This window comes from Tetrahymena thermophila, assembly GCF_000189635.1.
Source record: "Tetrahymena thermophila SB210 genomic scaffold scf_8254580, whole genome shotgun sequence".
Classification (NCBI taxonomy): Eukaryota; Ciliophora; class Oligohymenophorea; order Hymenostomatida; family Tetrahymenidae; genus Tetrahymena; species Tetrahymena thermophila.
Window position 1 is genome coordinate 140109 of NW_002476351.1, and position 15757 is coordinate 155865.

General features: G+C 20.7%; 5 protein-coding genes across 5 annotated transcripts; 2 read left to right on the top strand and 3 right to left on the bottom strand. All coding sequences in view use genetic code 6, as the record gives it.

Moving 5' to 3' along the window:
• Positions 1 to 1094: 1094 nt before the first annotated feature.
• On the bottom strand, positions 1095 to 2498 carry TTHERM_00588900 (IQ calmodulin-binding motif protein; the record flags this gene model as incomplete). The annotated part of the gene is made up of 7 exons (XM_001019897.3): positions 1095 to 1190; positions 1344 to 1500; positions 1591 to 1847; positions 2007 to 2069; positions 2143 to 2229; positions 2282 to 2364; positions 2426 to 2498. 7 exons carry the CDS (start codon positions 2496 to 2498, stop codon positions 1095 to 1097), a joined length of 816 nt encoding a protein of 271 aa, XP_001019897.2.
• A 952-nt stretch (positions 2499 to 3450) lies between these two features.
• On the top strand, positions 3451 to 3774 carry TTHERM_000588909 (hypothetical protein; the record flags this gene model as incomplete). The annotated part of the gene is made up of 1 exon (XM_012798562.1): positions 3451 to 3774. The coding sequence occupies one exon, from the start codon at positions 3451 to 3453 to the stop codon at positions 3772 to 3774; it is 324 nt and encodes a 107-aa protein (XP_012654016.1).
• Positions 3775 to 4659: 885 nt separating this feature from the next.
• On the top strand, positions 4660 to 5867 carry TTHERM_00588910 (ISY1-like splicing family protein; the record flags this gene model as incomplete). Its single annotated transcript, XM_001019898.2, has 4 exons — positions 4660 to 4808; positions 4891 to 5099; positions 5180 to 5521; positions 5611 to 5867. The coding sequence occupies 4 exons, from the start codon at positions 4660 to 4662 to the stop codon at positions 5865 to 5867; spliced, it is 957 nt and encodes a 318-aa protein (XP_001019898.2).
• Positions 5868 to 6915: 1048 nt separating this feature from the next.
• Positions 6916 to 10383, bottom strand: TTHERM_000588916 (C3HC4 type (RING finger) zinc finger protein; the record flags this gene model as incomplete). Its single annotated transcript, XM_012798563.1, has 3 exons — positions 6916 to 7846; positions 8031 to 8712; positions 8772 to 10383. The coding sequence occupies 3 exons, from the start codon at positions 10381 to 10383 to the stop codon at positions 6916 to 6918; spliced, it is 3225 nt and encodes a 1074-aa protein (XP_012654017.1).
• Positions 10384 to 11694: 1311 nt separating this feature from the next.
• TTHERM_000588917 (transmembrane protein, putative) lies at positions 11695 to 15246 on the bottom strand (the record flags this gene model as incomplete). Its single annotated transcript, XM_012798564.1, has 3 exons — positions 11695 to 12595; positions 12780 to 13461; positions 13521 to 15246. 3 exons carry the CDS (start codon positions 15244 to 15246, stop codon positions 11695 to 11697), a joined length of 3309 nt encoding a protein of 1102 aa, XP_012654018.1.
• Positions 15247 to 15757: the final 511 nt, after the last annotated feature.

Sequence of the window (15757 nt, forward strand, 5' to 3'; positions counted from 1 at the left end):
TCAGTTTTTTGTGTCACCTTATATATAGTTAATTATTACTTACTTACTACAAGTTAACAACGATATTTGTTTATTTATGCAAACCAAAAAAAAAAATTAAATACTAATTAAACAGAGAAAACATTATCTATTTTTTTTATGCATAAATATTTAAAAACAAATGCATTCTAATTGTTCTTTATTTTAAATGAAAAAAAAGCAATGTCATTATTCAATTAATCCTTCAATATTTTTTATTCATATTTGTATGTAATTTAGAATAAGATTTTTTTAAGTAGTACTTAAAAATTCCTATTAATTAAAATATTAATCAATCAATAAAGCAAATAATATATCAAAATCTAAAAAATTTATCCTTTTGCACATACTCACTCACACAAGCACAAATTTTAATTTTTGCTTTTTGAATTTTTTTGAAATCAAATTTTTTTAATTTATTAGAATCAGAAAGAATCAAAAAGATTAAGATATAATTAATTAATTAAATAAACTAACTAAGATATGAAAATTTACTTTCTATATCAATAGCTAAATTCTATTCCATTCAAATTAAAAAATCTATTTTTATTTATCTACAAAGTTATTCAAGCAAATAAATCTATTTACCTAAATTTGCTATTCCAACGTTTTAAATTAACTGAAATCAGATTTAATTTATTTTTTATTTACTTAAAATTATTTTATTTGATCATTTTTTAAAATTAATATTTATTTGAAAGAGGTAAATAATTTTTTTCAAGTAAAACAAGTTTAAGATATTGATAATTAATCTTTCAATTTAGAATTGCTTTAAAATTAAAAAAATTAAAATAATTCAATAACAAAATTAAAAAAATGATTAATAATATTCTTAAAAATGGTGACAAAATACTATTTTAGAATTGAACATTTTTTTTGTTTTTAAAAAATTTTTTTTAAAGCATTTAAGACTCATTTAATTAATTATGGCTCATAAATTTAAAATTTAGAATTTGAGGTGAAGAACTTGTTTGAATTTAAGACGATAGAGAACGAAAAATGGAATAGATACGTTTTTGTATACAAATAATATATGATTTATTTTATTTAATTTATTTGTGTTGGTTTTGGTTTAATCAACTTAACTTAATAGCAACTTCAACTCTTTAGCAAGTTTCTTCAAGTAATTTAAGAAGAGTTTCTTCCATGTTTTCTCTTGCAACTTTTTCGTTCTAATGTTGTTTAGAAAGTATTTATTTATTTATTTATTTATTTATTTTAATTAATATTTAAAAATAAATAAAGTATTTTGTTTGAGTTGTTTGTTTGTTTATTTTGAAAGTTATTATTTAATTAAAAATAAATTAATTTTAAACTAAAATTACGTTGATATCAAGACTGAGTTTGTTATTAATATCTTCGAGCATATTGAACATGTGATTTTAGGTTTCTTCTCTTTATTTTCTTTCGTTAGCAAGGATTTCTTAGAATTTCAAAATTTCATCTCCCAATCTTTTAATCAATATTTCATTACCTTCTTCTCTATTTTTGTTAGGGAATAGATGATTATTAAAAAATGAATTTAATCGATTGAAATGCAATATGCAATCCAAGATAAGATGTGAAATTTACCTAATTTTTCTTTCTTCGTCGATTTCTTCTTATAATTGGAGGATTTCATCACCTACTTCTTGAGCAGTTCTTTCTTCGTATTCTTCTCTGGCTCTTTTATCTCTGCTTAAATCGACTCTCATTTAGTAGATCTTTTCATCAACTTGCTTTAAGATTTTCTATTCAGAGTCTTTTCTGCTTTGCTTTTCCTTTCCTTATTCATTGTTAAACTTGGTTTCAATAGTTTTATATTCCTTGAATCTCTTTTCACCGACGTTCTTTAAAATTTAAATTTGAAAACGATTTAATCTACCAAAATGTTAGTTACATAATTTCTTAATTAATTAATTCATTCATGTGAAGAAGAGTGAGTAGATAAATGATTTCTTAATTCTTTCTCTTCTCCACTGCTTATTTATTTTAATAGAAATATTTACTTCTCTGGCACCCTTTTCATTGTTAAGATTTTCTTGGATCTTTAAAATTTATTCTTGTAAAAGCTATTATTTTAATTTAAAAAGAGTTTTAACATGACCTAAATAGTTTAATTATTTTTATTTGAAAGAATCTAACCTTGAATTTTGCTTCATCATCATAGGCATTTTTATTGATTTTTTCTCTTAATGCTCTGATTCTAGCTTCATAAACTTCTTTTTTAATCTTTTAAATATAAAATCATGACGCGTCTTGAAATAACATAAATCTTGCTTACGATGGTTGACTCTTCTAATTGTAATTGCATGTTTGAAAGTCTTTCATTTAATTAGTTTAATCTAACTCTAGAAGGAGAGAGGACTATTAAAATAAAAACATATTTTTAAATGATTAGATTTGCCTGAGATATATATTTGCGTACTGGTAGATCTATCTCTTTCTAAGATAGAATAATTGTTGTAGTTAGGAGTAGGAGAGTAGGTACTGTTCATCATTTTAATTTATTTTGATATTTATTTATTTGTTTATTATTAATTAATTAATTAAATAATATTTTTTAATTGATTGATTGATTGATTGAATGATTGATTAATTGACTGAATGTGTATCTTATTGCAATTATCCTTCTTTTTATTTTTAATTTATTATTGATATTATTTGATTGATTTTAATCCAAATAAATATTTATTGTTTTATTTATTTATTTTTTCTTCTTTCTTCTTTTTTTTTTTCAGTAAATAAAAAAATAATCTTCCCACATTCAAGTTTTTCTTGAAATTTTTGAATTATTAACTAACAATTTCACTATGATTTATTCCACAAATATTATAAATATTAATGATTAATTTAACTACTTTCCAGCCAATATATTATACATAAACACAAGCATTTCTGTTTATTTTGATTTTTTTACTATTAATTTTTCTTATTTAATTAATTACTCAAAAATAAAATTAAAGATATTTATTTATTTATTTTGATATTTTTCTTAATTTTATCAAAGATTTGATTTTTACCGTATTTCAATCAATCTTAATATTATCGTTGAAAATCAAACACATTCAATTTATAATTAAATTTTTGCAAAAAATTAATAATAATAAAAAAAAAAACATAATATTCTTCATTTATAGAGGTGAGTGATAAAAGTAAGTTTTTTAAGCAGACAAGATGAATAAGAGCATAATTACAAGCCAATCAGCAAATAGTAATGTAATTTGTATATGTAGATAATACACTATTTAAGGAATACTAAAATAGTTTCTACTACTCTTATTCTGATACGATAACAACTAAAAATAAAGTAATTCATCTCAATAAATAAGAAAACAAACTTGCGATATAGGCTTTTCAACAAACAAACAAAAAATACTTTAATAAAAACATTTTTTTTCTTTGATGGAGTTAAATATTTGAATCATTCATTTGGTTTCTATTATTACTTAAATGTTAAAAATTGCAGATACTTCAGAAGATTTTTTGAGGTTTTCTAATTATTTATATACAAGCTATCTTGAAAGTTAATAAATATAATCACTTTAACTTATTTCTTTAACAACTATGAAAAAATTAAGAAAAATAATTAAAAAAAAAAGAAAAATAAATAATACATACAAAAATAACTCTTTCTGGTTAAAATAAAATTATTTCTACAAATAAAAAATAAATATCAAAAAATATGAATTAATCAATAAACAATAAAATAATTGTAAATTTATTTAAAATAAAAAAAGAAATTTAAATGTAAATCTAAACATAATTAAAAATTGAAACAAATATTAATTTTATTTATCAAATTAAATCACATTTTTAAAGGAATTATATATTTATGTTATAAATTTGATTATATTACCTTTAATTTTCTATTTATTATAAAAAGAAACATGAAATATATTTAATTTGTAAAAGTTACTTATTATTAAGCAAATTATTTGAATTTATCACTTGTATATTACAATTTTATATTACCACACCACATATAATATTATTAGACTAAAGAATCGGCTCAATGTATTTTTGTTAATAATTAATAAATCTATTTTTTATTTTGATAAAATTAATACATAGGATATTTATTTTAACTTTTCAAACAACTTTATGCAAATCATTAATCAGATTATTATCTTAGATTTATTAAGTAAATAAAATATTCCTTTTATTTGGATAATATTCTTTTTATATAAGATCATAATAAATAACAAGTAGAGTATATTTAAAAATTTTAATGAGGAAATAAAAGATATATAATATATCTTAGTTTGATGGTAATTATGGCTAAAAATTTATAAAATTTTTTAAACATTTCTTAAAAAAATAATAATAATTAAGAGTTTATGATTTAAAATAAGCGATAGGTAGATTAGCTTTAATTGATAATTATACTATTCACTCATTAGAAATAATACTTAAATTATAAAGTTTATTATTTATTTTTATGGTACTTCACAATTTTAAATATGCTTTTTAAAAACATTTTAGTGCAAATTATTTTTTTAATATTTGCATCTTAAATAAATGAAAATATATGTATAATTTATTTTAATAAATATTATTAAAAGATATAATTAAATTAATATCAACGTTATTAATAAAATTTTGAAAGTTAGCGAAGTTTTTATACAAAAAGCATAAATACATATTTAATATTATTTTAAAATGGCCAGAAACGAAGAAAAGGCACAAGCCATGCTTAATAGATGGTGGTCGATGAAAAAAGATTTGAATAAAATGACCCCCAGGGAGAGACCTAAAACACATGGTAGAATTATGCAAATTACAAAATTAAATGATTGTGAAAGATATAGGTAAATTATTCATTAAAATAAGTTCAAGATTAGACTGAAAAATGCCTATTCAAATTTATAATTTGGCTTTTAATAAAAACAGGAGAGGTATATTAAAAGAAATAAACAAAAATGTATCAATTATCTAGAATGCTGGTTTGGGAGAGCACAGAATCAGAGAATTAAATGATGAAATCAATAAATTAATTAAAGAAAAGGCTTCTTATGAATAGCGTATTTTAGAATTAGGTGGTCCTGACTATAAAAGTAATATCGAAAAATTCTTTGATGATGAAGGTGAAGTTTTACCAGGTATTTAATTAATTTAGCATTTCATTTTTCATTTAATTCAGCTCAAATATTGATATTTCTTTAAATTAATCTGCGTCTAGGAAGTGGAGATTACTTTTATTTTGGTGCTGCCAAAGATCTTCCAGGAGTTAGAGAATTATTTTAGAAAAAAAAACCTGAAGCCCCCAGAAGAAATCTACTTGAAATATTTAAGGGTTTAGATTATGAAGAGTATTTTGGAAAAAGAGATGACGACGATCCAACTTTACATGAAGAAGAAAGACTTGTTGAAGAAAAAATTAAAGAAGAAGAGCTTAATAAATGGATTGAATAAAATTAAGAAACAATTAAAACTAAACTGTAAAAATTAAACCCTACAAAATAGGAGATTTTACAATTAATAGAAGAAATCACCTATATTGATTCTGACGATGAAGGTCGTGGTAAATAATTTTTTTTCATCATTTATTTGTTTAAAAATAATGCTTTAAGAGTTAGTTAATTAATTAATTTATTTATTTATCATTATTAGAATACAATATGGATGAGGAAGATCAAGATTAGGACAATGATAATAAATAAGTTACAAAACCTAAAAAGAAATGGGAAGAAATGAACGAAGACGAAAAATATGTTGAAAAAAAGAAATAAGAGCTCTTATAAAAGTATTTAGGAAGTAACAACAAAAACACAGAATAGTAAAATAAATAAAATAAACAATAACAACCCTAAAATGAAGATGAAGCTATAGTAGAAGAATTAATTTAGTTATAAAGAGAAGAAAATTGAATTAATAATAATTTTATTTATTTATTTACTACTAAACACATACATAAATATACATACATATCTACTCAATCAATTTTTTACATAAAAAAAGGTGATTTTAAATAATTATATTTTATTAAACATATTTTAAAATATAATAAATATTAGTTAATTGAGTTAATATAATCATAAAATTTGCTTTTAAAATATTTATGATTAATATTAATAATTAATTTTGTAGAAAATTATTTAGATATTTAAATAAGAACAATTAAAATAAGATTATTTATTATCATAAAAATACTTTGAAGGGAGTATAATGTAAATATTTAAAAATATTAAGAGAGTTAAAATTATATTATTTATAAATTAAAATAAATATTTAATAAATAATAAGATAAAAAAAATTTTATTATTTTTAAAATTATATCACGTATAGGTTTTAAATTGCTCTTAATACAAAAATACTAGAGTTGAAATCCTTAATTTTTCAAAAATTAGATAAATCAATTTAACAATTTATTTTAATTTTTCATAAAAGCTTACTTTATGATTTTTAAATATATTTATAATTTATAAAAATATATACAATAAATTCTCATTTATTAAGGTCACCCCTCGTTAAAATTCCTAATCTCCTTTAAATTAAATGAAAATTTTTCTCCAAAAATAGTTTAACTTATTTAATTTTTCAGTGATCATAAATCTCCTAAAGTCAATAGAAAATTATATATTCTGTTTTTGATTCTCCATGTCATAAATTATTTATTTTATTTACTTATAATTAAACTTGATGAGATTATCTAAAATAAAAATTTAAATTTATTTAACAATTTGAAATATTAAGTAAGTTATTGGAACATTTTTTTAATTTTTGATATTTTTAATTAATTTGAAATAATTTTATGTTTTTAATTATAAACCTTACATACATTTAGTTCATAATAATATTTTTGTTAAATAGATTTTATTATGTGAAATAACTTTAGGCTTATTTATTACTTTAATTTATCTAAATAAAAATAATTTAAACAAACAAAATAGATAATTATAAATTAATAATCGATTTTCAGATTAATAAATCTACTCTACAAACAGGACATTGTTTTGTTGCTGAAACATCACCTGAATTCATCCATTTTGTAATACAATCCGTATGAAAATAGTGCTTATTTTTACAAAAAAATGCTTATTCTTTTGTTGGCTAGTAATTTTCAAAACAGATTGAACATTCTTATTATTCTTATTATTCTTATTGTAATTATTGTAATTAATTTTGTATCTCTACTTTGATGGATTCAAAGAAATTTGTTAATAATATTTATAAACTAATTCCAAAGCTGCTACTTTTTATGAACATAAAAATGTCAAAAATCACAATTAGTAGGCTACATGTTATAATAAATGACCATAGAGCCGTTTCTTAATAAAATGAGGGATATCTTTTTAAGAAAATAGGTTTTAAAGCAGGAAATAAAATTATTTGTATCACATTATAGAAGTCACTAAAGACAAAGCTTGCAAAAAGTGATACACACAGAAATTAAACTTCAAAATCATTTATTTTATCTTAGGTTTAAATCTCTTCTTAATTAAAAGCTATCTTATAAATATCTTTTTTATAGTAATAATTATATGCCTTTTCATTAATTGTAATATATTTCTTTATATCAGTCCTTAAGCTTAAAAATATTTCTTCAAGATAAAAAGTTATTTTGGTAAAAGCTATTCCATAATTAATAAGTAAGAACCAATTAGAATAATAGCTCCAATTAAATTGTTCTTACTGATTTTTTAACCTAAGCAGTAACAAAATTAAGCAAAATATCTCATATGAAAATTACCAATTATTATATATAATTTTTATAATGTAAAGAATCACACAAATGTACCAGTTTGGGTCTTTTACATTTTTTTTATTAACTTAATACTCTGAAAAGTATATCTACATTTTTTACTCTATTGCATCTAAAACAGGATTGTAGTTAGTAGGAGGTCTTCTATTTATTTAAAAAATTTTATTAAAATATTATTAATTGATCTTTTTTAAACAATTCATTATATTAAATCATGTTAAAAATAATATATTTGAAGTGAGAATTTATTGTAAATTTTAAAAAGCTTCAAAATATTAATAAAATTAAATAATAAATATATTTTATCAAATTTTAAATAATGTTTTACTGCTAACTTTCTTTCCAGATGCCAGTTTTAGAGGTAAAATTCGAAGTAAAGTTTTCTATGATTGAGTCAAGATACTCATAGTTTTTTGTGAATATTTTAATTGAAAAAATTTTAGAGTTTTTAATTTGTATTTAATAAACAGATTCAAATTCTATATTTTTGTCTAAAATAAATAACTCTTTATTCTTCTCTTGCTCAAAGATGATTATATTCTTGTTGATTTAACAAAGTTTTTCTAAAAGCTGATTGATTGTATACATTTCACTTATATTCAGGGGAATGGCAGTGAACGCTTAGACGTTGCATTTGATAGCAACTTATTTAGACTTCAAATGTTTAAATAAGACACATAATTAAGATATTATTATGCAACAAAAAGTGTAAATGAGCTATTTTTTCTACCATTAAATAAGATTATACATAATGATGAACATTAGAAATATTGAGAGAGACATTTTTAATGGGAAAGTATTTCTTTACTAATCAAAAATATTCTAAAGCTGAATATATTGATTAAAATTATATTAAATAGTGCTATTATTTTGCTCCTAATTGAATAGACTTGTCTAAGTTGTAATAGGCAAAATTATTTCATCAATTTTTTGCTTAGCTTACATTTTTAAATTGATATTGCTATTAAGTTCACTTACGAATTTCTCATCATAATAATCTTCATTTTTACCTATTTTATTTATTTATTGTTTGGATGCTGTTAAATTAAAATTAAAATTCTTAAATTACCTATTATAAAATATTTGAAATTGCTAAAGACAATCTAGTGTTATTTTTGTTATTGCTAATATTTTTCAAATTTATTATCAACGTCTCTCTTGAATTAATTATTTTAGGCATTTAAGTTGTTTTACGGCTAGATTTAATTGCTTGGATTCATAGATTAAAGAATATTTCTTTAGTAATATAATCCATTTTGCCTATTTTCTTCTTAAAAAACTTGGTTTTAATTTGAAAGCTAATTTGTTCTATTTTAGGTATTTAAGTTGCTTTACGGCTAGATTTAATTGCTTGGATTCATAGATTAAGGAATATATCCTTAGCGAATTGTCTATTAATAAAAAACTTGGTTTTAATTTGAAAGCTAATTAGATCTATATTAGGCATTTAAGTTGTTTTATGGCTAGATTTAATTGCTTTGATTCATAGATTAAGGAATACTTCTTTGGTATTATAATCCATTTTGCCTATTTTCTTCTTAAAAAACTTGGTTTTAATTTGAAAGCTAATTTGTTCTATTTTAGGTATTTAAGTTGCTTTACGGCTAGATTTAATTGCTTGGATTCATAGATTAAGGAATATTTCTTTAGTATTATAATCCATTTTGCCTATTTTCTTCTTAAAAAACTTGGTTTTAATTTGAAAGCTAATTAGATCTATTTTAGGCATTTAAGTTGTTTTATGGCTAGATTTAATTGCTTTGATTCATAGATTAAGGAATACTTCTTTAGTATAATAATCCATTTTGCCTATTTTCTTCTTAAAAAACTTGGTTTTAATTTTAAAGCTAATTAGTTCTATTTAAAGCATTTAAGTTGTTTTATGGCTAGATTTAATTACTTGGATAGATAGATTAAGGAATATTTTATTAGTGAGTTATCTATTAATTTGGATATTAAGTTAATTATTATAATCCATTTTGCTTATTTTCTTCTTAAAAAACTTGGTTTTAATTTTAAAGCTAATTAGTTCTATTTTAGGCATTTAAGTTGTTTTATGGCTAGATTTAATTACTTGGATAGATAGATTAAGGAATATTTTATTAGTGAGTTATCTATTAATTTGGATATTAAGCTAATTATTATAATCCATTTTGCTTATTTTCTTCTTAAAAAACTTGGCTTTAATTTTAAAGCTAATTAGTTCTAATTTAATTCTATTATTTGCAAGCTTAATATTAATCTCCTTATAATTGCATATTCGTTTTCTAATTTGTTTTATTTCTATTTCTAAGCTTTCGAGGTCTAACTGCATCATTTGGATCAATGTTTTATTATTCTAAAAATTAAACTTTTGGCCTTTATTCATTCATTCTGATAAAATTTTAGTCTTAAAACTATGGAATATAAGAGATATTCATTGATTTAGCTCTTGCCTAAATTAATTTTTAATACCATAGTTCATGTAAGTCTGTTTTTATTTATAAATTTTCATTAATACCCTATAATTTAATAATTTTTTTAATTCTATCTTGTACAATTTATACATCATTTAATCTAAAATCTCTCTTTAATTCAGTCATAGTCTGATCATCAAAATATCTAAAACTTCCTTATTATGAGATGAATCCATATCTTTTTTACCATAAAGATCCTCCCTTTATTTTTACCCAGCCTTCCATCAGTAAAAAACTAAAATATAAATTATATTCTATAAAAAATCTTTATTTTTTTTAAGGTAGATAAGTTAAGATATTTTATCAAATAAATTCCTAAATATATTCTTCAAATACAAAAAATAATTAACGGATAAATATTATTTTTTCATATTAAGATTTTATTTTTCAATAACTAAATAAATAAAATACTAATTTAAGGAATTAAATTTTAACTGACTTAATGATAATTATAAATATTTTTCTTAGTTTGTAAATTTATGTTTTTTTATAGTTTAGCACTTTGCTATTTAAAAAAATAGCTATTGCTGCTAATCATCAAAGTATTTAAAACTTCCTTATTATGAGATGAATCCATATGTTTATTACCATAAACATCTCTCTTTATTTATACCCAGCCTTCCAACAGTAAAAAACTAAAATATAAATTATATTATTATAAAAAATCTTTCTTATTTTAAGATAGATAAGTTAAGATATTTTATCAAATAAAATCCAAGTAAATTCTTCTAACACAAAAATACTTAACAGATAAATATTATTTTTTCATATTAAGATTTTATTTTTGAATAACTAAAAAAATAAAATACTAATTTAAGGAATTAAATTTTAACTGACTTAATGATAATTATAAATATCTTTCTTAGTTTGTAAATTTATGTTTTTTTATAGTTTAACACTTTGCTATTTAAAAAAATGGCTATTACTGCTAAACAGTACATAGCCATTAGCTTTTTAAAGTAAATATAAAATATCTTTTTTTATTTTTAAAAATGTATTTATGAATCAAATTTAATTTGTAAAATGAGGGCACAATGAAATATTTTAAGATTTAAAAAAGGAGGGCAATTATATAAAAAATAAAATATATTTTATTGACTTTGTAATTTAATCTCCAAAAATAGTTTAACTTATTTTATTTTTCAGTGATCATAAATCTCCTAAAGACTATAGAAAGTTTACTTATAATTAAACTTGATGATATTATCTAAAATAAAAATTTAAATTTATTTAACAATTTGAAATATTAAGTAAGTTATTAGAACATTTTTTTAATTTTTGATATTTTTAATTTATATGAAATAATTCTATGTTTTTAATTATAAATCTTACATACAGTTAGTTCATAATAACATTTTTGTTAAATAGATTTTATTTTGTGAAATAACTTTAGGCTTATTTATTTATTATTTTAATTTATCTAAATAAAAATAATTTAAACAAACAAAATAGATAATTATAAATTAATAATCGATTTTCAATTTAATAAATCTACTCTACAAACAGGACATCTTGTTGCTGAAACAAAACCTGAATTCACCATTTTTGTTAAAAAAACTGTATGATAATAGTGCAATCTTTACAATAAAATGCTTTGTCTTTTGTTGGATAGTAATTTTCAAAACAGATTGAACATTATAATTGTTATTAATTTTGTTTTATGTCTAAATTGATGAATTCAAAGAAATTTGTTAATAATCTTTATAAACTAATTCCAAATCTGTTACTTGTGCCTTATAAACTCTAATGTAAGTGCGCTAAAAAATTTCCTACTATTAAAATATCTAGAATAATTGAGAGAATTACAAAGGCAAAAATCACATAAAGTTGGATAGTTATAATAAATGACACTATACCTTTTGCTTAATGAAATGAGGTATATCTTTTTAAGAAAATAGGTTTTAAAGCAGGTAATAAAATTATTTGTATCACATTATAGGAGTCGCTAAAGACAAAACTTGCAAAAAGCGATACACACACAAATAAAACTTCAAAATCATTTATTTTATCTAATGTTTAAATCTCTTCTTATTTAAAAGCTATCTTATAAATATCTTTTTTATAGTAATTTTTATATGCTTTTTCATTAATTGTAATCTATTTCTTTATATCAGTCCTTAAGCTTAAAAATATTTCTTCAAGATAAAAGGTTATTTTGGTAAAAGCTATTCCATAATTAATAAGTAAGAACCAATTAGAATAATAGCTCCAATTAAATTGTTCTTACTGATTTTTTAACCTAAGCAGTAACCAAATTAAGCAAAATATCTCATATGAAAATTACCAATTATCTTTTATAATGTTAAAAATCACATAAATATTCCATCTTACTACTGGTCCTCTTACATTTTTTATATAAACTAAATAATTTGAAATGTACATCCATATTTTTTACGTTATTACATATAAAACAGGATTGTAGTTAGGAGGAGGTCTTCTATTTATTTAAAAAATTTTATTAAAATATTATTAATTGATCTTTTTTAAACAGTTCATTATATTAAATCATGTTAAAAATAATATATTTGAAGTGAAAAATTATTGCAAATTTTAAAAAACTTCAAAATATTAATAAAATTAAATAATAAATATATTTTATCAAATTTTAAATAATGTTTTACTGCTAACTTACTTTCCAGATGCCAGTTTTAGAGGTAAAATTCGAAGTAAAGTTTTCTATGATTGAGTCAAGATACTCATAGTTTTTTGTGAATATTTTAATTGAAAAAATTTTAGAGTTTTTAATTTGTATTTAATAAACAGATTCAAATTCTATATTTTTGTCTAAAATAAATAACTCTTTATTTTTCTCTTGCTCAAAGATGATTATATTCTTGTTGATTTAACAAAGTTTTTCTAAAAGCTGATTGATTGTATACATTTCACTGATATTGAGGGGAACCGCAGTGAATGCTTAGACGTTGCATTTGATAGCAACTTATTTAGACTTCAAATGTTTAAATAAGACACATAATTAAGATATTATTATGCAACAAAAAGTGTAAATGAGTTATTTTTTCTACCATTAAATAAGATTAAACACAATGATGAACATTAGAAATATTAAAAGAGACATTTTTATTGGGAAAGTATTTCTTTACTAATCAAAAATATTCTAAAGCTGTATATATTGATTCAAATTATATTAAATAGTGCTATTATTATGCTCCTAATTGAATAGACTTGTCTAAGTCGTAATAGGCAAAATTATTTCCTCAATTTTTTGCTTAGCTTGCATTTTTAAATTGATATGGCTTTTAAGCTTACTTACGAATTTCTCATCATAATAATCTTCCTTTTTACCTATTTTATTTATTTATTGTTTGGCTGCTGTTAAATTAAAATTAAAATTATTAAATTACCTATTATAAAGTCTTTTATATTGCTAAAGACGCCTTAGTCTTATTTTTGTTATTGCTAATCTTTTTCAAATTTATATTCAACATCTCTCTTGTTTTAATTATTTTAGGCATTTAAGTTGTTTTACGGCTAGATTTAATTGCTTGGATTCATAGATTAAGGAATATTTCTTTAGCGAATTATCTATAAATTTGGATTTTAAACTTATTATTATAATCCGTTTTGCCTATTTTCTTCTTAAAAAAATTTGTTTTAATTTTAAAGCAAATTAGTTCTATTTTAGGCATTTAAGTTGTTTTATGGCTAGATTTAATTGCTTGGATTCATAGATTAAGGAATATTTCTTTAGTGTTATAATCCATTTTGCCTATTTTCTTCTTAAAAAACTTATTTTTAATTTTAAAGCTAATTAGTTCTATTTTAGGAATTTAAGTTGTTTTAAGGCTAGATTTAATTGCTTGGATTCATAGATTAAGGAATATTTCTTTAGCGAATCATCTATAAATTTGGATTTTAAACTTATTATTATAATCCGTTTTGCCTATTTTCTTCTTAAAAAACTTGGTTTTAATTTTAAATCAAATTAGTTCTATTTTAGGCATTTAAGTTGTTTTGCGACTAGATTTAATTGCTTGGATTCATAGATTAAGGAATATTTCTTTAGCGAATTATCTATAAATTTGGATTTTAAACTTATTATTATAATCCATTTTGCCTATTTTCTTCTTAAAAAAATTTGTTTTAATTTTAAAGCAAATTAGTTCTATTTTAGGCATTTAAGTTGTTTTATGGCTAGATTTAATTGCTTGGATTCATAGATTAAGGAATATTTCTTAAGTATTATAATCCATTTTGCCTATTTTCTTCTTAAAAAACTTATTTTTAATTTTAAAGCTAATTAGTTCTATTTTAGGCATTTAAGTTGTTTTATGGCTAGATTTAATTGCTTGGATTCATAGATTAAGGAATATTTCTTTAGCGAATCATCTATAAATTTGGATTTTAAACTTATTATTATAATCCGTTTTGCTTATTTTCTTCTTAAAAAACTTGGTTTTAATTTTAAATCAAATTAGTTCTATTTTCGGCATTTAAGTTGTTTTGCGGCTAGATTTAATTGCTTGGATTCATAGATTAAGGAATATTTCTTTAGCGAGTTATCTATTAATTTGGATATTAAGCTAATTATTATAATCCATTTTGCGTTTTTGCTTCTTAAAAAACTTGGTTTTAATTTTAAAGCTAATTAGTTCTAATTTAATTCTATTATTTGTAAGCTTAATATTAATCTCTTTATAATTGCATATTCGTATACTAATTTGTATTATTTGTATTTCTAAGCTATAGAGGACTAACTGCATCATTTGGATCAATGTTTTATTATTCTAACAATTAAACATTTGGAATTTACTCATTCATTCTGATAAACTCTTAGCCTTAAAACTATGGAATATAAGAGATATCCATAGATTAAACTTTTGCCTAAATTAATTTTTAATGCCATAGTTCATATAAGTCTGTTTTTATTTATAGCGATTCATTACTACCCTATAATTTAATAATTTTGTTCATTCTATCTTGTATAATTTATACATCTTTTAACCTAAAATCTCTCTTTAATTTAGTCATAGTCTGATCATCAAAATATCTAAAACTTCCTTATTTCGAGATGAATCCATATCTTTATTTCCATGAACATCCTCTCTTTATTTATACCCAGCCTTCCATTAGTAAAAAACTAAAATTTAAATTATATTTTAATAAAAAATCTTTCTTTTTTTTAAGATAGATAAGTTAAGATATTTTCAAATAAATTCCTAAATAAATTCTTCTAACACAAAAATAATATTTAACGGATAAATATTATTTTTTCATATTCAGATTTATTTTTCAATTACTAAATAAATAAAATACTAATTTAAGGAATTAAATTTTAACTGACTTGATGATAATTATAAATATTTTTCTTAGTTTGTAAATTTATGTTTTTTTATAGTTTAGCACTTTGCTATTTAAAAAAATGGCTATTGCTGCAAAACAATATATAGCCATTAGCTTTTTAAAATAAATATACAATATCTTTTTTTATTTTTTTATATGTATTTATGAATCAAATTTAATTTGTAAAATGAGGGCACAATGAATATTTTAAGATTTAAAAAGGAGGGCAATTATATAAAAAATAAAATATATTTTATTGAGTTTGTAATGTAACCTAAAGGCTATAGAAAATTATATA